This window comes from Tachypleus tridentatus, chromosome 1 (genome assembly GCF_004210375.1).
Source record: "Tachypleus tridentatus isolate NWPU-2018 chromosome 1, ASM421037v1, whole genome shotgun sequence".
Lineage (NCBI taxonomy): Eukaryota > Metazoa > Arthropoda > Merostomata > Xiphosura > Limulidae > Tachypleus > Tachypleus tridentatus.
The window spans coordinates 63,851,331-63,875,306 of NC_134825.1; the positions used below are offsets into that span (position 1 = coordinate 63,851,331).

Sequence of the window (23,976 nt, forward strand, 5' to 3'; positions counted from 1 at the left end):
ATATTAACAAATATCCTATTCATGGGTTTGGATGTTATTGATTTACTCTGGTCTTAATAATTTGAGATGAAGATAGCATGATTCTTTTTATACCACCACCAGAGGGCTAGGTTTTAAATTTTGTCAAGTTGCCAGTGGTATGATCCTGACTTGGATGTCAGTACCTGATGGCTGGGTTCTGAATTGTAGTTGGCTTCCCAATAATATGATTTTGATCCTAACCCCATGTGGATGTTGATTTCTAGTGACATAGATTTCAGATGTAGTTCACTTTCCATGTATGGTGCATCATGCCCTAGTCGCTTTACACCTAGTACATATCCTTTTAATTTTACTCACTTTTATGATTTTAGGAATAGAGTTGCAGAAATACTATATATTTTGGATCATCATCCAAACTCAGTTCTCTCCCACTTGAATGTACTCCTCCTTTCTCTATCCATGTGTGCAACATCTTTCTATGATGAGTAGAGAGCATATCTAGTTCAGTAGTGTTCATAGTGGAAAGAGCTCCACATCAGAGCTTAGAATCTAACTATCTCTTTGTAGGGAGTATCCCTTGGATGCTTTCAAAGGATACTTCTTTCTTTCCTGCCCACTGGTTCCTCCACCTATACATTGTGGGATTATAGTTATTCATATAAGAGATAGGACATAATGTACCATATCAGAAGTTATAATTTTCATATAGAAATTTATTTCTGATGGGTACTTATTTCCCCTCACCCGTCTTTCCCACTGATGATAACTGGTGCTTCTGTCTCCTGCCAAAATTTAAATTGATAGTTTGGTGTAATAGAGGGAGTCACATGTCTCATGAGAGTATGTAGCACCCTTATTGGTGGAGGGTTTATGCATGATGAGTTGCATTTGAATCAGTCAATTCCAATGGAGAAGAAATAAAAAGTTTGTAGCATGCATAAATATAGAGGGCAACACTAAACTAGAATAGCTATTTATATGAGGAGACACAAGTATCTGTTGGAAATACATTTTCATTGTGGGAATATTATAACTTCATGTTTTTTTATCCAGCAATATAAGTATTTGTTCCACCAATGACTGGAACTGCTTAATGGTTGCTACTTTGGGCTGAAATAAGCAGTTTGTCAGTGTAAAAACCTATCATTAACAAAACATTGTGGTAAAGCTGCTTAAAAAATGTAGCTTGCTGCTGTAGAATCATTACTGTTAGAGAGCCACCCTTATATAGTATCACAGCATGTGATCTGAACAATTACTGATGAGGCTTGGTTATGAAGATGTCTATAGCCAACATGTAAATAAAGTGATTTCTGAAGTTACCGAGTATTGGAGCTCCCGTAAGAGTGAATAAAGGAATCTAATTAAAAACCTCGGAACACTTAAGAATGAACCACAGATCTGAGTAGTTTAATAGTTTCTTTGGATATTCTTTCCATTTCTGAAAATTACAGAAATATTCATCTATAGCAAGACCTTAATTAAGCTTAGGTTAATTTAGTTTATGGTAGGTAACAGATAAATATTCTAATGACTCGTATTTTTATTTATTAAATGTTATTGTATAGTTTATCATGCAATTCATAAATAAAATAACATACTGGTTTCTGGAAAGACAAATTAAAGAGACATTGTTAGTAAAAAAGCATGATATTCTGGTATATTATGGTAAAACTGACTTGATCTTTGAACAGTTAAATAGGTCTGCTAAGTAACTGGAGATTCAGTCAGGATACCTATTATGAAGTAATGCTAATTCTATGAGTAACTGAGTAGTGGACACAAATGCATGGGTGTTGCCTCTTTTTTCTTTTTTTATTTTCAAACTCCAATTGGAAATAACATGACCCAGTGTTTTAACAAAAATAGCAGGCATGTCTTTATTGTTTTCAAGTAGTATGATTTTGAACTAAAAAAGTTGGATTTTTTTAAAAAGAATCCTGAACTTTATTGGAGTGAAAAAATACAGATTTTTGTTGAAATTGTAAGAATTTCTTTTTAGGAAAAGTGATTTTGTGTGTTAAAATGTAATAATCAGAAAGAGCATCTGCTTTCTGTAGTGTTTTAACTTTCTTCTCATCCAAGTAAGTTTTGAGGTCGTCATGTGTACAGCATCTAAGTTCTTCAATTGGACATAATTGTCCTTATTTGTTGAAACTGCTGTCAATATATAATATGCATAGAATTATACCACTGATTAAAATAAACCTGTTTTTATTGGGCAAATTCTACATAAATTTGATTATCTTGCTTGCGACAGCCTCACAATTTTGGTGATAAGCCTCTTGTACTAACTTGTATGCTTTAAATATAGCTGCTTTAACCTTATCATAATCCACATGGACTTCTAGAGAAAGAGCAGCATACACTTCTTGTGGCTTATCAGTTAAAATACACTCATAATAATGACCATTTTTTGGTGGACCATTTCATGGTTTGAGCAATTTTCTCAAAATGTTGGAAGTATTTATCAACTTCATTTTCATTAAAAGTTGGTAATTTAATATATCAATTGTATTCAAATTTGTCATTTTGCTTTGGTCAGTCAGAGTTGAGTCTAATTTCCATTTATTTCAGCCCGATTTCCTTTTCAGCTTCAATACAAGCTTGTTCTGCCTCAAGACGTTTACTCTCTTTCAGATATAATATGGGCTTGTTTAGCCTCAAGACTTTTTATTTCTCTTTGGCTTCGGTATGTGCTCGCTCTTTCTGGGCTTTGATACAGGCTTTTTCAAGCCTTATTTGTTCAAGTTTTTGCTGGATATTTAACTTACCACTCAACTTTGGTTGGCTAGGTGGAGACACTGGAGTTTTCCTGTAATAGTAACTCAAACAACAAATTGTCATTGATTAATATTTTAAAAGTATACTTTTTAGTTCATTGTTTCTCATTGATTATTTTAACCTCTAATTTTAAGATTTTGGTTATTTCAAGCAATTCACTTTTACTACCTTTTGCTAGTTGTTCAAAAGAGGGTAGTTCAAGTAACCTTTTGTAATTAGACACAATCAAATCTTGTTAGCTCTGATAAATATAGATTAAATTAAGATTTAGAACAAATGATCTGATTCAGATCATGGACATGAGCCTCCAATTTATTATGTTACAAACTTTACGTATTACAATTTTCAATAGTCAGATATTTTAATTTAATTAAATGTTGACATTAAATTTATATTTGCCAACAAGATTGATGTACAGTTTTCTGTCTGAACATAAGTATTTTTTTAATATACAAACAGCACAATTTATAATGTATATAAATCATTATTTGTAATAACCAACAATTTTACAAACTCTCAAACAATATTCAGTTTTCTATTTGGTCTGAAACTTTATTTTAGCGATGGTCCATGATGAGTGAATTATTTCTGAGTTGATATTGTTACACATCTCTTGATGGGAAAGCTAGCTAGCTTTAATCTTGGTTGGTCTCACATGGCTTATAAGCTCATTTTTTATCGAAGAAGATATTTAATGTCCTTATTTAAAAGAAAAAAAAGACTGACATCTGAAGTTAAATGGTATATAACATTTAAAATCTATAAACTTTTCTTGTCAAATTTTGTAGTTTTCCTATTAATAAGCATTAATCACAATTATAGTTTCCGAGGCTTACAGTATACTGTCTGTTAGCGTGTGGATTAATAATCTTTAGGCAAAATTCTCGAAGATTCAGTGGGCAACAGTGTAAAACATGTATTGTTGGTTCTTACACTCAAGAATCTTCTACAAATTTAGAAACAGGTTGGACTTGCACAATACAAATGTGACAGTATAAGTTACATAAATTCCTAAATGCATATTTAACTGAAAAAAATGTAGATTTCAAATAATTAAATCCATTTAAATACTAAACATCAGTTTTCGGGTAATTTTTTTTCTGTACTTACTGTTTTAGTACCTTTTTTATTTTAACCTCTCTCTGCTGATCAAGTGTTCTCTTACAGTTTATGAAGACCTCTACAGTACAGGTCACTTTGAAGAAATGTCCATTCTTACTGATGAGGATGAACACAGCATTGAGATGCATCTTCCTTATATAGCCAAAATAATGGAAAAGTAAGGTCTTAAGTGTTTTTATAGCTTTAAATGCATCAGTATTAAAATATATTGTGTGTTTAATTTTCAAGTAAAGATTGTATTGAATAACATACATCAAATATTTCTACAATTTTAATTTGATTTATTTGTACATTGAATTTTCAATAAATAATATTTATAAACAAACTAACTTTTTATGAATGAAACTGTATTCATCATTACTAGCACACTAGTTAATTGATGGACTGATGAACATTTTACCTATGGTAAAATAAACTGACACTGCTCTCTCACTGATCACTCACCCTTGTAAATTTTGTTTTGTATTTATGATTATCTGATTTTGAAATGGTTATATTCAGCAGTTGCATGCCTATATTAATGGTTGTCTCCTGAATTTTTTTTTTTAAATGTGAATATATAGTAATTATGTGTCTTCATTAATATTTGCCCCCTGTATTTACAACAAATATTTTTACAGTATCTGAGGTTGTTTTACACAGCATAAACAAATAGTGCAAGATCATAGATTAGTATGACTTATCATTTTTGGTAATAAAGTGTTTTAAATTATCCTGTTTGCCAATTACCATAATATTATTTATCAACATTAAACAAAGCTTGCTGTCCCACCACTTAAATATGTATATTAACAATATTATTATGTGAAGAAGCTCTTGACACTTAGTGATGCTTAATAATCACTACAGTGTATGTATAGTAAGGGAAATTAATATAATATGATAGGAAAAATGTAATGGTAACCTAGTTCAGGTGTAGGAAACAAATAGTGTTGCATGTGAAGTTTAGTTATTTGGCAGTTATACAGTTTTATTATCAGTTTAATTATGGTGTTTTTTCTGTTTTTCTGAAGTGTCGTTATTTTTTTGTGATAATTAGTGACAGTGGAGACATTTTAACTTTCACTATCTTTTTGTAGTAGTAAGTCAACTGCTTTATACATAAGTGTACACACCTTTCAAGATGTTTGTATCAGATGAATGAATGATGCTTTAATTTATTTGAAAAAGTTGTATGTAAAATAAACTTTGTTGTTTAGTGACTTACTGATTACATTTATAAGCATATTACAAAACAGTTATGCAAGAATGTGTAAATGAGGTTGTTCTTAAGCAGGTTTACATATAGCATGTGCAAAGGCACTAATAGTTGCTTAAAAATTTTAATTTGGTGTTTGGGCCTACAGTCATCTGAATTTTAAGAGTTTGTGTATGATATCAATCATAGTTTTCATTTTTGAGTTTGAAGAAACCATCTAGGGATTTGGGGCATTGTGAAGTAGAATCAGAATACAGGCCCTGTATTTCTAGTGAACACCTCTGTGTGTGTGTTAAGTTTTGGTTATTTGTTGTGAAAAGTGTTTAAAAAACATTACCAAAGGTGTGAAGATGTTTCAGTCTTGAGGTAACTTGTGTGAGAAGCAATTTTAAAATATCTGTGAAATAGATAAAAATACCAATATTGTAAAGTACATCTTTGTGGTAGTTTTTTTCAGTAATCTGAATAACATTGTTAAAAGTGAAAATAGTACTTTAGTATAATTATGGTAGCTAATTATAACAACATTTTAAATTCTAAATCATGTTTCTTTTCCTTTCTGTATTCTCTAGAGTACCTGAGTTTTCTTGTGTAAATATTTTTTTATTTATTAACTTCTCTACTTACATTCCATATGTACCCAACTTCTAATTTTATCTCAAGAAAGGCTGATAAAACTCAACTGCAAGTTGTTTAGTTCAACATAGCATGAGTACTTGTACAGAAATAAGTAGCACTGATAATGTCTCATAGACTAATGATTTAGAGTTATTTAATAAATAATAAAAACAGAATCTATCCCATTGAAATGAGAATACCTTGATTTATAGCAAGTTTTCACATAAGTGAATTTTAAGACTTGGATCACATGTTCTAAATGAAAAACTGATTTTTCTAAAAGAACTTATAGCTGTTATCATATTGAAGTGAAAAATATGGTTTAAGACTGAATTCAATTTTTACATTTATTAATGTCGTAATCAAAAGATCAATATAAACATGACAGTTTATGTTCCAGATTATTTATATTTATTATTTTGTAAAGGGAACTTGTATTTTATTTATACGGAGTTTTTTTTTTTGTGTGAAGTTCATTTGGTATGAATTATAATTGCTTTTAAGCAATCATAAAACTAAGTAATCTGAATTTTCCTGTCAGGTACTCCAATTTGACATGTTTCAACTTTATTAAGGTTCTAGAGACCAAGAAGTGTTTATAATATTGTGAAGTTAAAAGTATTACATCTTTTACTTCTGTGTTTAGTGTTAGCTTGGTGCAGTGAAATAAAATTAGTAGTTTGGTCATTTCACATGTTTCATCTTTTATTTCCATGTAACGTAGAACTCCATAAAATAGGCCTACTACATATGTACAAGGTCAGGAAATATTGGAAAGTTGTTTACTTCAAAATATAAAAAAGTAGTCTCATTCCATATTTTGATTATATTAAGTTCCTTTTTTTTTTGTATTAAGAATGGAGAGCTTAACTTAATGAGCTAAAGAAAAGGCACAATATAAACATGAAAAGTATTGTCATATGAATAACCTGTACAATGTGAATTAGGGAAACTAACTTTTGCCTCATCTTACAACCCTCAGTGGCACAACAGTATAAGTATGGACTCTTAATGCTACAAACTGAGTTTCAATACTCATGTTTGGCACAGCACAGATAGCCCTTTGTGCTTAACTTTAAACAGATAAACCTCATCCTTTATACAGGGTGCAGCTACATCCTTGAAACTGAGAATGGAATTTCAAGGGCTTGAAAAGGGTTCATTTTTGTAAAAGTACTTGAAAATACTATAATAGCAGATGAAATGAAATAATAACCCTTTAACCTGAGCACTTTTGAAAGGTGTGCCTTTCTTATTCATAGCAAAATATATCAGTATATTTAAATTTAATGCATGTTGCAGAGTTGAGTGCAGTAAATAGTTTTTTGTTTTTTTTAATCAACATTCATATGTTGAACAAATACTGATTTTATAACATATTAGTAGTATTCAATTGACTCGGATGTTGGTTTTAAACTTCCAAAAAGTGCTTAGAAAGTCCTTTAAATTGATGTCAGCAATTCAGTGTGACCTGTGCCTGTAACGTATTAATAGTTTTTTGAAAGCAAATATTAAATACACTGTTAAGAAACAAAACTTTTAAGTTGTTTATGTTAACATATGATTGCATAAATAACATAATCGTGAAGTAGAGAAGCAAACTGATAGTGTTGTAAGTAGAAACACTGGTTACTCATGTTGAATGTTGTTCTAGCTGTCAGGTTACCATAGTGCCTGTTCTTGTGGGATCTCTTACAACAGAGAAAGAAGCTCTCTATGGAACTATTTTCAGCAAATTTTTAACAGACCCCAACAACTTGTTTGTAATTTCTTCTGACTTCTGTCACTGGGGTGAGTTTATTTTTGTCACATGTTGAACTACTTTTCTGTTACAGTTGATTTTATTTTTTCATATTTTATTGAAACGCAAGCATTTGAAATATGTTTCATAGATTATACTTTACTATTTCACCAGATAAATTTATGCTCAATAGTTCTGTCCAGATTTATTACTACAGTTTCATAACTCTTAAACAGTGTTGCTTATTTACAGTTAAACATATATACCACCTTGAGAATTTTGTAGTCTTCTAATGTCACCTTGAAACTAATATCTTAGCTGCTGTAATTTCTTTCAAAAAATCACTTTTACAAATATGAAATTGTCTAATTCTGATACAAAGATTTTAACTTTCAACTGAAAGTTCTGGAATATTGTTCAGTATTCACATGTTGCTAATACCATTACAACAAAACAAAAACTTAAGTTGTTAAGCTAAGTCCCAAATCTTTCTTTAAAAACAAAACCACTTTTATTTTCTTATCATACAAAATTAAAATTGCCAATTTCATATAATTCATGTTATACATGTAAGTGCAAGCAAAAACTAGTCAATGGTTCATGTCATTAAATTATTTTTTGTTGGTTTAGCTAGTTTTGTAAACAAACATTTATCAGTTATAGTGAGATAAGGTTCAAGATTTTTTTTTATCAGTAAATTTGGGAATTTGTCTATTTTGTTAGTTTTTAATGTTATAACCAGACTAGGAATAAAACATAGTAAATCATTAGATCTATAATAATGGGTTACTATAATTTTATATTCAAGAATTATAACCTGTCTAGAGATGATTGAATATGTTGCAAAAAAGGCCTATTACTGTAAGATCACAAATCTAACATCTATATTAAAATAATAGCAGTTACAGTGAAATCTATTTGACAATCACAGGAGCTCGTTTCCATTACCAGTACTACGACAAGTCTTGGGGAGACATTTATCAATCAATTCAGAAGTTAGATGAAATGGTAAGTCATGATTTAAAGATGTTAGATTTTTCTTGTAAAAAAAAAAAAAACTCAATTGTTTGTGGTTTGAAAATCCAAAGATAGGTTTTAAGAAGGTCAGCTTTTATCTGTGAAAAACTATAATTGAATATCTTGGCCTAAATTGCAGTGACAGAAAAAAATGTTCCCTTTTCACAAACTTAGGCCACAGGTAAGCTTTTCAAAAGCAGCATTACTATTTAATTATTCAACAAATAAATCTCTCTAAAGAGATATGTGGAGCCATACTTTCTAGATTCTTCCTAAGCTGTAGAATTTTGCTTGTAGAGGTTTTCACATTTGGTTTGTGTAACCTTTATGGGCATGATGCCTTTTTTTCTGTCTGGGAATACTGTTATAATCCTTTACCATAACTAAATCATTTTTCACAAATGTTTTATATAAAAAATTAAAATATTTTTAATTATGGGGGAAAAAACAGAAGAATTTTATATCTTGGTTGTGTCTAACAGATTTTTGGAATATTGTTTCTATGTTTTTTATCTAGGGCATGAATATCATTGAGTCTTTATCACCAACTGGATTTACCTCATACCTGAGAAAGTTTGGAAACACAATTTGTGGACGCCATCCTATTGGTGTACTCTTAAATGTAAGTTTAATTTTTTATGTGAATTTACTTTGCCATAACAATGATAATTCAATAATGCCTGTTGCTGATAAAAATAAAATAAAATAATAATAATAATTTACCATATATCAAAAGTAGGAATTTACTTATAATGTTACCTAGAAAATGTTTTTCATACTGACAAATTTAGAAACTTTTTGTAACTTAGTATCATACTATTACTTTCACATGTGGTATTTTCCTACTAGCAAATTCATACTACTGGACTTTTGCACACTTCATTCAGTTTGAAACAAACATGAATTTCAAGTTTATGGGCATGATATCAGATATATTTTTAATGACAGTTGTAATTCAGATCATTTCATGGAACATAAATATTACCAAAATAAGTCTGAAAGGTTTATTTATAGGCTTGCAAAATTGCACTTCGATTAGTTGCATTTTCAGAGTACCAGCTGTTCTCAAAAGGTTTTTTCTTCACATACACACACACACACGTTATTTTATATTCAAGAAGAAATCAATAATTTAAGTATTTATTTATTAATTTTGAAATACTGAAACATTTTGACTCATTTGTACTACATGATTGCCATTTTTCACACAATTTTTTAAAATTTAACTTCCATACTTATCCTCTTTTAGGTCATAAACATTTTTCCTTATGAATTTTCAGGCAGTTCACATCCTCCAACAGACTACTAGTAATGGACACAAGATTTCTCTAAAGTTTCTTCGCTATGCCCAATCCAGCCAGTGTCTTAACATGCATGACTCTTCGGTGAGCTATGCTGCAGCTTCCCTACAGATTGAATGATGACGTTTATCATAGGAAGCTCAAGTGGTGCTTTGAAATGAACGTTGTCGATATTGTTTCTCACTGTTGCTGATATAGGTCTCAAGGATATGACTATGCAAGTTTTGTGTACTCTTTCTTTGTTGTGTACATTTCAGCTTCCATACAAGACTTGTGTCCAAAAATTTACTTTAAATTCTTAAAATTATGTTACGGTGTTTGGATTTAGAGGTTAGGCTTGTTTGTTATAAAGTATGTTTTATTAATGGTAGTAACATTTAAAACTTCAGGATATGCATGTCAAACCAAAAACTAAAAATATTAATAAATCATCAGATAATATGAACTAAAGAGTTTAATGTTTCAGATGGAAAATATAACAGAATTTCATGAGTATTTATGGTATTCGTATAGTTCAAATAACTTTTGATGTACAAGTATTTGTAAAACTTACCTAATTGCTATTGAGGAAATTTTTGTTCTTGGTCTTACTTCTCGTCTGTGATGACTTGTACATTGTTGTTTAAAATTTACTGAGAAAACTGAATTCAAAGTTGTGTATAAGTTAATGAGAAAGTATTGTTATTCTGTGATTGATACTGAAGACCTACAGTGTCATAAAACAGAACTATTTGTCATGAACTCAGTAGCTGCAGAAAATATGCTAAGAATCAAAGTATTCAATTAGTAAAGATGCAGGTAATAGTAAAACTGATGAGTAACATGCTTGATATATAATGAAAACATGCTTCCAAATGTAAGAAACGTTTTAAGATACAGCTTTCCACATGACTTTAGTGGTACAAGATTGGCTTTGTTAGGTGTACTATTAGTTAGTTGATCAGTGTTGTAAATTTTAATGATAATAAAGGTATGATAAAATATTGCATGTAAAACATATTGTAATGTTTTTTTACCACCTGTGTATATAATCTTATTGAAAATATATGAGTTCAGAGTGAAGTTTCTTACAATAATTATATGTGCAAAAATCTTATGAAACTGTTATTAAAATATAGAAAATGTATTGTCTAAAGTTTGTGTTAAACTTTCATTTTTGTATTTCACTAATGTATTTTTTGTTTTACTTTTATGTAATACCTATTTTTCTAACTCTAGTGAACTGACAGATTTCAGGTAATTAACTTTACAGCTTAATTTGGTATGGAAAGTATGAAGATATGATTATCGTTGATGTAACTTGCACTTTGTGGTAGTAATTTGGTGTTTTTCATAATTTGTGCTATATGGAAATTCAACCAGTTATCCTGATTTACTACAGTATTTGAGCTAATGAATACATAGATGGAAAAGTGTAGGTAATAATATTGTGATTTAAACCCCAGTAAATGTAGAGCAAGGTTTACATGTAATATCTCTGAAATTATGACAACTCGTTAACTCATTATAAACTTATGAATTCACCAATTTGACAGTTTCTAAGAGTTTATGTAATTATGTTGGACAAGTTAGCAACAACTTGTATTGGTACAGCAAAAACATTAACTATTGGTAACAACTAATGAATTCATATCCAAGTTTTCATTCAATGGTTACAATTAGTATTATTACACCTAAAAATACAGTAAGACCCTGCTTTGTAGTAGTACCCCATTTTAAGCTGATTGCTTATACGACTCTTATCTCGAGATTTTGTATTGAGATAAAACAAAATTATGAAAATCTATACCTCTCTGAACACTTTTTCATACTAATGGTAACAGTGCATTAAATACTTGCACAATGCAGACAATATCCCATAATAATCAGTTTTCCTGCAGTTTGAAGTAACACAACATGGATCATTAATATCTTATCTAAACAATATTGTGCCTATTGGGAAAAAAAATTTTCTTAGGAAACAATCTATAAACCTCTATGCAAAGAACAACTTTACATAAAAAGGTATACACTGTAATTTGATACATAAAAATCTAGCCTCTATTGGTTATAATTAATGGAGTTGTAAACATAAGCAGGAACTGCAGGTATTGACTAATCCTAATAAGGATGTGACAGGGCTGATGTTCTGTTTGCTAGCTCTAAAATAACAAAATTAAAGGCTGATAAAAATTTACTTTTTGACAGTAATGACAATATTATAGTGAGTAATTTGTTAAATGTTACCTAAACAAAGCACTTGTAGATCATGGATAGGTAAGAAACACCACCTTTAGTTACATAACTATGTTAAAATGACCTTGCTTACATCCACTTTCTTTAAAGCTCTTTCCTTCTTGAGCATTAAATGTGGTATTATTGAAAGATGCTGTGTTTTTAATTAGTGCAGTCCTCACTGAAAGTTGTGTAATGTTTTTCCAAAAACAGGTAGGTTGAGTGGTTTACATAATCAGTTTAAAGGAGCTGATGTCAACCAACAATTTCATTACAGGTTCTTGTATAGTATTTATCTTGAACAGTGGTGTTTATAGCCTAAGGCAACAGATGTTACGTAGCAGTGTTCTGCAATTTGAAGTCAATGAGTATCAAGTAGTGGTAGTATAGAAACATTTATTATTTTTATATTTGTGCTTTAATTGCTCTTGGTAGCTCAAATATATTTGATACAACATTGCACCAGTTAAGTAAAAACAGGTACTTTATAGAAAATCTACATTTTAGTTTACATGAAAGTGTAAGAAATGGTAACAATCTCCCCCTCTTACGTTCTTCAAAAGTTGTAATTAATTGTGTATTCATTTGCAGTATAAATTTAAAGCTTCAATTTTTGTAACACATGGTATGTAACCTTATCAAAACTTGTTCCTTCTCCCTGATGCTGATGTACCAATTTACTTATTTTCAGTTTTAATCAATCTGTGTATCTTGAAACTGTTATGGTGATACAAAATTAAATATTCCTGATATTTAATATGTTAACTTAGTGTGGATTTGAATTACTTATTTCAGCCCAAATATAAAACTAACTACAAAATAATTACAAAAGTTTTAAACCTATATCTGTTGCTTAGCTGTTATTAATTTCCCAGCTACCATATGTTCCAGTTTCTTTGAAACTTTTCATTGATTTTGTATAAATGAATACCTCCATATTAAAGCAGGATTAAATTCACCTGTAATTAAAATGTAAATTGAAGCACAACTTTTCTTCAAAATAGTGGCAAAACCCCTACTTAGGGGGTGGTTTGTCTGAGTCACAAAAGTATACAATGTTAACTACAGTCCTGTTTTTTTTTTCACAAAAGAAAATGTGGTGAGTCATAAAAGATTATCATACATGGCAATACATGAGTATATGTTTGACTGCTGTTGGATACAATCTTTCTCCACAGGTATGGTTGTAACAAGTATTTGAAAAGATACAAGAAACTCTGCAATTGTTACACTATTTATTTATCATGACTAAAATGTATTACACAATGATTCCACATCTATATTTAATATTTGTCACTAATACCAAATAACACTAATGTACTTCTTTCACTAGCCTAGAGCTGCATTCAAAATTAAGGAAATACATTTATTCCCAAGTGGTGCTTTAATTATGTTCTGACCAATATTATAGGTTAAACTATAATATACATGACTGTTTCATCTGGGGATCATGAGGTGTTTTGAATTATAAAAAACGTTTCAAAACTATTTAATCATATGGTGTTACTCTATTGCAATTCTGTTTATAATGAGGAAAGCCTTAGTTCAAATACTTTCTTTCATGCAGCATAACAGTGCATTAACTTAAATTATGCCAGGAAATTTCGTCACTTCTCTGATTTTTAAATGGGAAAGACTTAGTCAATGTTGCAGTTGATGTGCAAGTTTTCATAAACACACACCTTCTACCACTTATACTTTTACTGTTAAAAATTTGTATTTTTAAGAACATTCTGTGCATTATTACATATAATTTCTTCTAGAACTGTACACCATATAAAACTGTGTACATGAATACATTGCTTCAAATTACTTAATTTTACAATGGTGAGACAAAATATAAAGCAACTGAAAGTTAACATTTACAGGAATCACAGTTAATATTAAGTTTCAACAACCATAGTTTCATTACATAAATGTATAAAAAACATTTTAAGCTATTAGTAAAGGTGAAATATAATGCCACAAAAGTGTCAAAAATGAAAATATATCATTTTGAGCTTCATATTAATATGGATGGAAATACAGTGCTCAGACAAGTGCACACATGTGAACATGCAGACGTTTTTCCAGAACCAGTTTTACACTTGCCTTGGACTGATTAACTTCACCATAACAACTGTCACAAAAGCAGCTGAGGTATAGAAGTTTATTTAGGTATTTTATGAGAAAATAAAGTATATGGATTTTGTAATTAAAGCCTACATTTTTATTTCAATGGCATTTTAAGCTGCAAAGACTTTATAATGTTGAAATTTCTAATGGACTGATCCTGACATAATGTTGTCTCCCTCTAGGATCATTAGTCCTTTGCAAATTTTAACCATATAACACATGTTTGTAGAAACTAAAACAATAAATTTTTTATATAAAACATTAAGAATTTAAAATTTGAAGCATCATATTAATCAAATTAATAATATGATTAAAAAAATTGTAAATGTGACACTATCTGGAAAAGTCAATTTTTCATTCTTACACTGCAACATTGCATTACATTTTTTGAAGTGTTTTTAACAGGCATGGATAAAAAAAATGAAACTTTAATTATATAATTTCCATAATTACTTTCATAACAAATCACATATCTACTACTTTTTACCTTTCATTAATTTATTGTGGTCCAAACATAACATTAAAATGCATTTATTGAAAAACTACAAATATTAGATGACATTTGATGCATCATGTTTTATGTTCTTAAACCAAGAAATTAAGGTTTATCAACTCCACCATGCAAAATTAAAAAATATAATTTGGTGCACGATAATTTTCTTTTATTGATGGAAATATTTTTGTCATAGTAGCATTAAAGAACAAATACATCTGGCATAGGAATAACAACTTTCTCAGTGTCAACATTTGTATACTTAATTTTACTACTGTTATTAAAAGGCTATTGCCACACAACTTACTGAAATGAAAATGTCTGAAATGTTCATAGAAAACAACAGGTGGCAGTTTAACATATTGTTTAATAAGCGCAGTGAGCTCAAGTAAATTTTAATAATGTTTGCTTAAGCTTCTTTTACAGAGATGTGATAATACACATACAATTTTAACAGCAAAACTATAGGCATTGTGTAGCTATATACAAACATAAGTACAGAAATGATCACAAATAGTTTTGATATCAACAAGAAGAGCTCAGATTAATACACAGAAAGTTGACGTGTCTATTTCATGGTGAAAAAATTATGAGACAAAAGCAGTTTTGTATGAACTACTCACTTATATTCTACATTTTCTCAAATGTTTTAAGTCAAATCTAAAACTGTAAGAAGGTTCTTATTCTATTCCAGGACTATAAGAGAGTTCTATTCTACTATTCTAATCTTACATATAGGGCTATAACAGTATTCTATCCCACCTTAAATTTAAAGCTGTTGAAGATTTCTATTCTACACCTTTGGTTTTTGTCAGCCTTACATAAATACACCTTTCCCAAAATGCAAGAAAAAATGAGGCAGCAACAATGATTAAATACATTTCAAGTAAAGAAATTTCTAAAACTACTGGCAGTATGTCTGACGTGTTCATATATATTCAGAAATTGTAGACAGGTTAAAAAAAAACAACAACAGAGTGGAAGATAAACGCTTGTGAAATATATTCTAAAGAGAAAGGTAGATATAAACAGATAATCTGAAAGTAGACAGTCATGCAGCTTTCAAAACAAATATTTTAAATGGCAACTACAAGACACTTCAATAAATGTTTGTACAGAATCAAGAGCTGAACAAACCTGACAGATATTCTAATACAGATCACAGGAGTAAAAATATTAAAACAGAAGTTTTACCAGCAAAAATCAAGGATAGTGGTGAGGTATGAAATCACTTGAAATTAGACTTACTTGTAACAAAAAGTACAAAATCAACATCAGAATGAAAGCTAACAGATGGAGTACCAAAATTACAATCAAATGAGGTGGTGACACTATACATATGAATACCAGAATTATGTCCCTAGTTATCATAAAAAAAATCAACATATATATAAGAAATTCTTTTTCCACATAGTTACTTAAGAAACATTGACTTCTGACAATCATTTTCATAGGTAATTTATGAAAGTATATCAAGAAATATTTCTTGAAACAAAAATTTTTCTCCTAAAATTCTTAGGCATCTCAAGATTTGGAAACATGCCTGAAATCCTGACTTGACAAACAACTACTCATATTGATAAACATATTTAACTTATTTCTGTAAGATTGCTCAGTTGTTTCTGTAAATAAACCACACAGTTATTCATACCATAAGAAATCAACTACATTTAGCTTCTTATTACTTTGATGCTCTCAAAATAAGTGGGAGTAAAAGATTTAGGGAGTCTACAAAAACAGCCATCAAGAAAAGCAAAAGTTCTGAAATAAATTAATCTGGTTCAAATATTTAATTATTGTGATACTATTACTAGCTATAATTTCAGAAATTAATTTCCTGGCAGTATATTACAAAACATGTAATAAATATACACGTACAACTCGGTCTGTTTTTTTTTACATTTAAACACATTGGAAGGCTAGATGCACCCAAAAACTAGCACCTTCAAAAATATAACAAAACTGCTAAATGCAGTAAAATCAAGCTACTGTATCTGTACACATGTATACAGTTTATTCTGGTAAAATCTAACTTAAAATAAAGGACTAGTGTCAAGGTGGTTTAACTTTTACTTGCCTACTTTCAGTACTTACTAAAACAAGACAATTTTAGAATAATGAGAATGGCTTTATACATCTTACATTTTTGAACAATGGTAGTAGATTTTAAATATAAAATTACTTGCATGTCTGAAATTTTGACAATGTCAAAGTTAAACCTCATGCTAAAATAAACATTACAAAATTCAAGAACAAAATAAATATTCATACTTACAACAACTAAATTTTAAGAACACCATTAAATCTATAATGCTAAATATATCACTGTCTTCTAAAAATAACTTGTCTTTCTTTAATAACAGAAGAAACAAGGAACAATTCATGGAAGAGGTTACAGCACCAGGTTTGGCACTACAAGAAAAACTAAAAATTACCATATCAAATGAAACATTTTAAGGATATTGTTGTGTACTGGAGGAAAACCTTTTATGCTAAAAACACTACTAGTTATCACTTTTAACTTAATATCTGAGGAAAAGACATTATGCAAAGCTGAAAAAAATTCAATCATGTTATGGCCCTTGTATTAAACTACATATTTCATGTATAAAACAAATTTCATGGTTCTTGGTCACACAGGTCTAAATTACAGTTAAAGAATATTGTAAACAATCTAGCATATACATCTGTACTGAAAACATTTATCAAGATCAAACAATTATGAAGAACATTACCCAGAGTCACAAAGTGTGAATTCTACTGTCATCAACTCCAATACAGACAGCTTTTCACATGGGCAGTATAGTGAATTATGTGCACACTTGAAAATGTTTCTGTAACAAATTTCTTTTTCTAGTGCTTGTACAAATGATCTTTCTGTCTTTCCCATGGGCTAACTCACAAAGTTTTCACACGTTGTAAAAGTTCATCAATAAATTTCTGAAAAAATAAAATAGTTTTGTTTAAAAAACTCCTGCACAGAAGCTGCAAAAAAGACTAACCAAAAACAAAAATGGTCATGCACATGACAGTTTACATAATGAGGTACTCTTATATGTTTACAAAGGTTAAACAGATGAAAAGTAATTATTTCACTATGAAGTGGATTAATTTGATTCATCTTTAAATTGTACAAGTATACATATTATAACACTAAATATATCTCCACAACATTTGTAAAGGTTTAAGCAAATATTATAAGTCTGTTGTATGCAAATAGAAATTTTCAAATTTTTTTATTTATGATTTGTCTAATTCGTGAAGCCTTACTCAGTCAGCTTTACTGAAAGATGATTTTCATGGTTATAATAAGAATACTTACTTTCATTTAACATTTTTCATATTTCATTTTATAACTTCTGGAACCTCATTAATGAATATCAAAAGTTGCATTTTGTATAAAGCTTTGTCTCTTATTTTCTCTACCTTAACATTAACTGTAGTAAAATCATCAACTGTGCCTACAGTGAAATCAAAAGCCTAAAAATGTGAATTAAATTAAAAATTATATTTTCTTCTAGAATGACTGAGGATTATAATAGACAATTACAATTATTATTCCTAAAAGTTACAACTTTCTAAATAGTATGATAATATACAGGTATATGCATGAAGCTCTGAGCATAATAAGCTCTTATTTCTTGGGTTGTTTTATACAAATGTACTAGTCTTTCAAGATTATCCAATTTAAAATATGTTGTTTATGTTTACTTATCTGTCATGTCGTAACACAGAAAATACTAACAACTGATCATACTTTGTCAGCCTATGCATTATATATCACAAGACTTGTGTTTTATATTTGCATGTTATTTAAAGAGCTTCTCATTTTCCTAAGTACTGGTATTATTTAAATACAATATTTGTTTTCTGTTAGGTATTTGGATAAATAACAAGTGATTACTTACAGAGGATAATAAATGTGAGATTATAAATTGAAATACCATAATTTTCATAAACATTAACAAGACCAATCGACCTGTGTAAAATTTTTAATAATGTTTTATGACTGGTTAACCTTAATGTCCTTGGTACTGTCAGGAACACATGCAAATGAAGCAGAAATAGAAAGATAGGTCAACTAAATATTTACTTATTTACCCTACACCCACCAACTGACCGATTCAGTGCAAGCACCCTCCACAATTGCAAACTTATAAAGAACAGAAGCTAGTCCAGTTTCTTGGGTATTGCTGTGTACTTAAAAGTCCTAACTCAATGAAGTACATCTAATATGACTTACCTCAACAGTGTCTCTGGAAGCCTTGGCACCAACAAGCTTTGTCTGAAAAAAAAAAATATTTTGCTTAAAGACTCTAGCAGTAACATTTTACCACAGTTATAATACTGTTAAAAAATAAAGCCTTGTACGTTATTTTAGATTCATGCATATACTGTTTTATTATATGAAAATATTCCACACATTTAGATATTTTTCAATCTCTTGTCAGTGCAAACAAAACTGATAACTATTAACTACTTAATACTCACCCATCTATAAAACAGATAACTACTACATCATGCCACTGCCAAAACATTTCTATGTTTGTGCCAAACCTTCAACAAAACTTGCAGCCAAACAAGTACTAATATGTACTAAACAAGCCTGTGATATAATCATCATTAGACACATCCTCCATGTTCAGTAAACTTTAAAAGTACTAGCATTTCAACAAATGCTCATTCTTGATGAGGCAAAAGAAACAGAGGAGGGAGAAATGGTTTGGAGTTCTAAGAAGAGGAAAATACCAAGATGAAACATGTTCAGGTCGGAAAAGTGCCAATTACTGAAATGCTACTTCATCTCTTTACAGAACAGATAGCTAGAATCCTGCATTGATAAGATTGTGAAGGATTAGTGCAGGTATAGTTATGAAAAAGCTGTTTTAATTATTTAAATTATAGCATAAGAATGAGAAAACAAGAAACATATCAACCACTAGGAGAAAAGAGGCTATTGGGACACTGATGGGAGAATGAATCCTTTCTCTTCTGTCACTAAAAGTGGTTGAGAAATTTACTGTGAAAAAAGCCTTCTGTTTTATGCTAAGAGTCCCATAGGTGAACAGAAAGTATTATTACTCAACTGGCAGTTATATCTCAGATAATTGGCTGAATATAAAAGTGTAATGTGGCTAGGCCATACAACACATGAGAATTAGGTGAAGTGTTTATGGAAGTAAACAAGTGATGGAAGAAACATCCCAGACCTGAACACTGAAGTTAACAAAACCCATCCATGGGTTCTCCTTGTATAACCAGGAGCTGCTTCATTCATTGTGTAATGAAATTGCATACTGCTACACTTCCAGGTAAAGCCATAGTCATACTTCCAATCAAAAGATTCCTCCATTTGGACTCATAACAGTTGGATTACAGTGACCTGAAAGGGAATTCTAAATATTTGAGCACCTTAGTACTTGAAAAGGGGGATGCAAGTGTTATCCTGTTACTCCACTATAAGAGAAAAAAAAAGGAGGGGATTTGTGTAGGGTGGACAGTGGAGAGATGCATAGCCTGAACATGAATTTTACATCTGAATCAGGTGACACTGAAGTTGCACAAGAGGTTATCACAAATAAAAATACCAAGTGCAATCAGGGTTTGAGGGCAGTACCACAAATGATATTGTCCAGTTTCTTTTTTTTTCTCTAAAGTATAGTAAAAAAGTGAAATTTATACACTGGTTAAGCAGTCTTGCAAAAACTTAATTTCAAAAGGAAGCACAAAATAAGTACAGGTGAGCTTAACACCATCTATTATCCCTCACTCTATACAGATTTCAGGAAAGACAAGTATTCCTTTGAGGCAACCTTGACCATGGAATTGGATCTACTATAAGTTTTTGCATCCAAACTGTTAGTCAACAGATATTTTTTTCAGCCATATTTGTCTGTTTAATAGGTCACAATATATATATACACACATACACACACAGTCTAAATTCACCCATGGTTCTCTCTAACAGTTAATAACAATGACACAAAAAACAAAACAAAAAACATGTGAAAACTGAAGGTGTTAAATGGTTGGAGAAGTCAAGGGGCCCCACCAAGGCTTCCTTGATGGTTCAGGGAAGCACTCTGCTAGACGGTTTGGAGTACTACCTCTGGTAACTTGCCTAAATATTAAGTACTTTAACAGTAAATACGTTACAGTACTAAACATTTATTTTTAATAACTATGGTTGTTTCATTTTAATGCATGTAACATATATTGTTAAATGTGTATTGTGCAAGTCCCTGCTGTTCTCTAATTTTGTAAAACATTCTCAAATCTAAGAATTAAGTTTAATATTGTTGATCTACTACAGTCAGTAACATACAATTCAGATGATAAAAGCTTAATAATCAGAAAACTACAATATTTGATCAGAAATGTTTATGGATTTCAAACATTACAAACTTCAGACTTCAATAAAAAGTAAGCTTATAAACCTCATGATACCAAGCAAGGGAAGAGCTATCTAGCATTCCCACCATGTGAAGTGTACCTGTGAATCAATTTGGAATTAATTTGCTCAACATGGCCCTGGTCAATAAAATATTCAGTCCAGGCCAGGTAGAAGACTGAAAGTTGTTTCCAAGATTTAAAAATTATTATATACATATATATTTCATTATTTGTAATAGCTGTTATTATAAGTTGTATTTTTGTTTGTAAATTAAAATATATTTGTGTTAAAAAATAAAATTGTGTATTAATCTTGTCAGAAGATACCATAAAGTTGATACATGTTGGCATTCAATTACCTTCTAAATTCAAATTTCAGGCTATTTGAAATCTTAATAAGTAGTGTACGTAACATAATAAGTCGAAGACTCATCTGAGATAATACATAACAGTACTTAATAATAGAAATCTTGATGAAACAAAATAGCAGCTGTAAAAATTGCCTGGTTAAAACTGCCTTTAGAATGTCCTAATACTTCTGACTTTCTCACAGTATTTGGTGATCAAAACTAAAAGATTATTGTACTTAGAAAACCTGCTTATATCACTACACAACTGTTTATTATGTGAATCAAAATTGTACAATTTTAATAAACTTTCATCTACATTCGTACACAACGTTTTCAGACAAATGTACAGAAAAGATTATGAATCTTATCACTGCTTCTCTTATTGAATTCTTCTAGGATCCTAATGATTCCTTTCACATCCTCAAAATGATAATAGTAGTAGTGTGTATATATATATAATGGATAATGTGCTAGTTTGGACATTGAATTAGATCTGACATTGCTGGCACACAAAAATATAGTTAATAAAAAGAAAAGAAAATATATTTTTTTACATTTAACAGAGACAAGTAGGAATTAATACCAACATAACCTAGCTTGAAATTGATGGACACACCAGAAAGAGTACAAGAAATAACAAAGTATGACTTTCAACTCTAGAAACCAAGTTCCAATACCTGTGGTGAGGTTAGCACAGATAGCCCTTCATGTAGCTTCATGCTTCAACTATAAGAAACATCATAAAACAGAGAAATGACAAAAGTTAAGAGCTCAAAGCACAGAAAATGTAGCCAAATGAAGGAGATTAGAATACAAAAACATTTTATGGAAAATTAAAAATAAAACATGGTGCTCAGGAGCAGACTATAAAAAAATGTGATATATTGATGCAGAAAGTCAAAAGAAGCTAAGCAAATGCAGGAGGACACATGTAGAAAGACAAATTACTACAATCAATAACACATTTAATGAATCAATGACACAGCAACACAACTGTGGTCTTATGAATGACATCTGTCAGTTTTGTAGTTCATTAAATTTTTAAAGATAAAAGACCTTCAAGTAGAAACTTCATAAGCTGCTCTCACAAGAAAAAAAAGAAAAGAATGCCTCAAAGATAAGAAATCCCAAAGTAAGCAAAAGCCATGAGTATAATCCTAATTATCAAAATTTTAAAAATAATAGAGTTATATAGCAGTTTTTCTTTTGCATCAATGAGAGCATAAATATTGTGGCATGGTTAAATCTATCAGAACACAAAGATCAAGAGAGACAACATGCTCAACTTTACACAGTAGAAACTATACTGTTGGCAATATATATGTGATTCCATACAATAAATATCTGAATTTCAAATATAATGCAAACATTAATGTTGAAGTTTGCACATCCATAAAAATCAGTGAAGTATATTTAAGTATATGTACAAATTGCAAATGTTCCAATTAACCAGAATCAAATCAAGTATAATCAAATAGTAATTCATAAAGTTGCAAATGATGCGGATATAAAATATGTTAGTGTACCTTAATCAATGTAGAAAATAAAATACACAAATGGTCTAATGTGATTATTTAACTTACAATTTAGTTAACACTTGAACAATTAATTGATTTTGAAGAACAGTACTAAGAAGTACTAGAACAATTTACAAACAGTAAAACAAAATTAACTGCAAGATTTGTGTAAAATCAAACTGATGAAGAAACACAACAAAATTAACTGGATGGTTTGTGTAGAATCAAACTGACAAAAAAAACATGACAATCAGTCAAAACTCAGTTAACTGCAAGATTTGTGTAGAATCAAACTGATGAAAAAACAACAGTCAAAACTCAGTTAACTGCAAGATTTGTGTAGAATCAAACTGATGAAAAAACATGACAATCAGTCAAAACTCAGTTAACTGCAAGATTTGTGTAGAATCAAACTGATGAAAAACATGACAACAGTCAAAACTCAGTTAACTGCAAGATTTGTGTAGAATCAAACTGATGAAAAAACAACAGTCAAAACTCAGTTAACTGCAAGATTTGTGTAGAATCAAACTGATGAAAAAACAACAGTCAAAACTCAGTTAACTGCAAGATTTGTGTAGAATCAAACTGATGAAAAAACAACAGTCAAAACTCAGTTAACTGTATGATTTGTGTAGAATCAAACTGATGAAAAAACAACAGTCAAAACTCAGTTAACTGGAAGATTTGTGTAGAATCAAACTGATGAAAAAACAACAGTCAAAACTCAGTTAACTGTATGATTTGTGTAGAATCAAACTGATGGAGAAACAACAGTCAAAACTCAGTTAACTTTATGATTTGTGTAGAATCAAACTGATGAAGAAATGTGGCAACCAGTCAAAATAATTAATTATGTATTCAGTCAGTCTAAAAGATGAAATAGTTTTCTTAAGGTTACTGCTCCCAGTGGCACAGCAGCATGTCTGAGGACTTACAATGCTTGAAACTAGGCTTTGATATCTATGGTGGGCAGAACACAGAGAGCCCACAGTGTAACTTAATTAAATATAAACAAGTTGTTATTGCTACAAGTTTGAGTCAACAAGTTTTGAAGATGTTTGTACAGTGAATGAAATAGTTTATGCTACATTTAAAAAAAAGCATCACATGATTTAAATAACAATCAAG

The 23,976-nt window shown here is 30.0% G+C and overlaps 2 protein-coding genes across 3 annotated transcripts in view; one reads left to right on the forward strand and one right to left on the reverse strand.

Moving 5' to 3' along the window:
• The window catches only part of LOC143250499 (protein MEMO1), a 33,157-nt gene extending 20,415 nt beyond the window's left edge, over positions 1–12,742 (forward strand). The window contains exons 5-9 of the mRNA XM_076501129.1: positions 3,934–4,045; positions 7,359–7,495; positions 8,377–8,453; positions 8,980–9,084; positions 9,743–12,742. Of these exons, the coding sequence (XP_076357244.1) occupies positions 3,934–4,045; positions 7,359–7,495; positions 8,377–8,453; positions 8,980–9,084; positions 9,743–9,883 (572 nt within the window). The 3' untranslated portion in view covers positions 9,884–12,742. The remainder of the gene's footprint in view (positions 1–3,933; positions 4,046–7,358; positions 7,496–8,376; positions 8,454–8,979; positions 9,085–9,742) is intronic.
• A 453-nt stretch (positions 12,743–13,195) lies between these two features.
• The window catches only part of LOC143250504 (protein phosphatase 1 regulatory subunit 14C-like), a 37,729-nt gene continuing 26,948 nt past the window's right edge, over positions 13,196–23,976 (reverse strand). For both annotated transcript variants that reach the window (XM_076501142.1, XM_076501152.1), the window contains 2 exons: positions 18,829–18,870; positions 13,196–17,525 (listed from right to left, as the gene is read on the reverse strand). In XM_076501142.1, the coding sequence (XP_076357257.1) occupies positions 17,484–17,525; positions 18,829–18,870 (84 nt within the window). In that variant the 3' untranslated portion in view covers positions 13,196–17,483. The remainder of the gene's footprint in view (positions 17,526–18,828; positions 18,871–23,976) is intronic.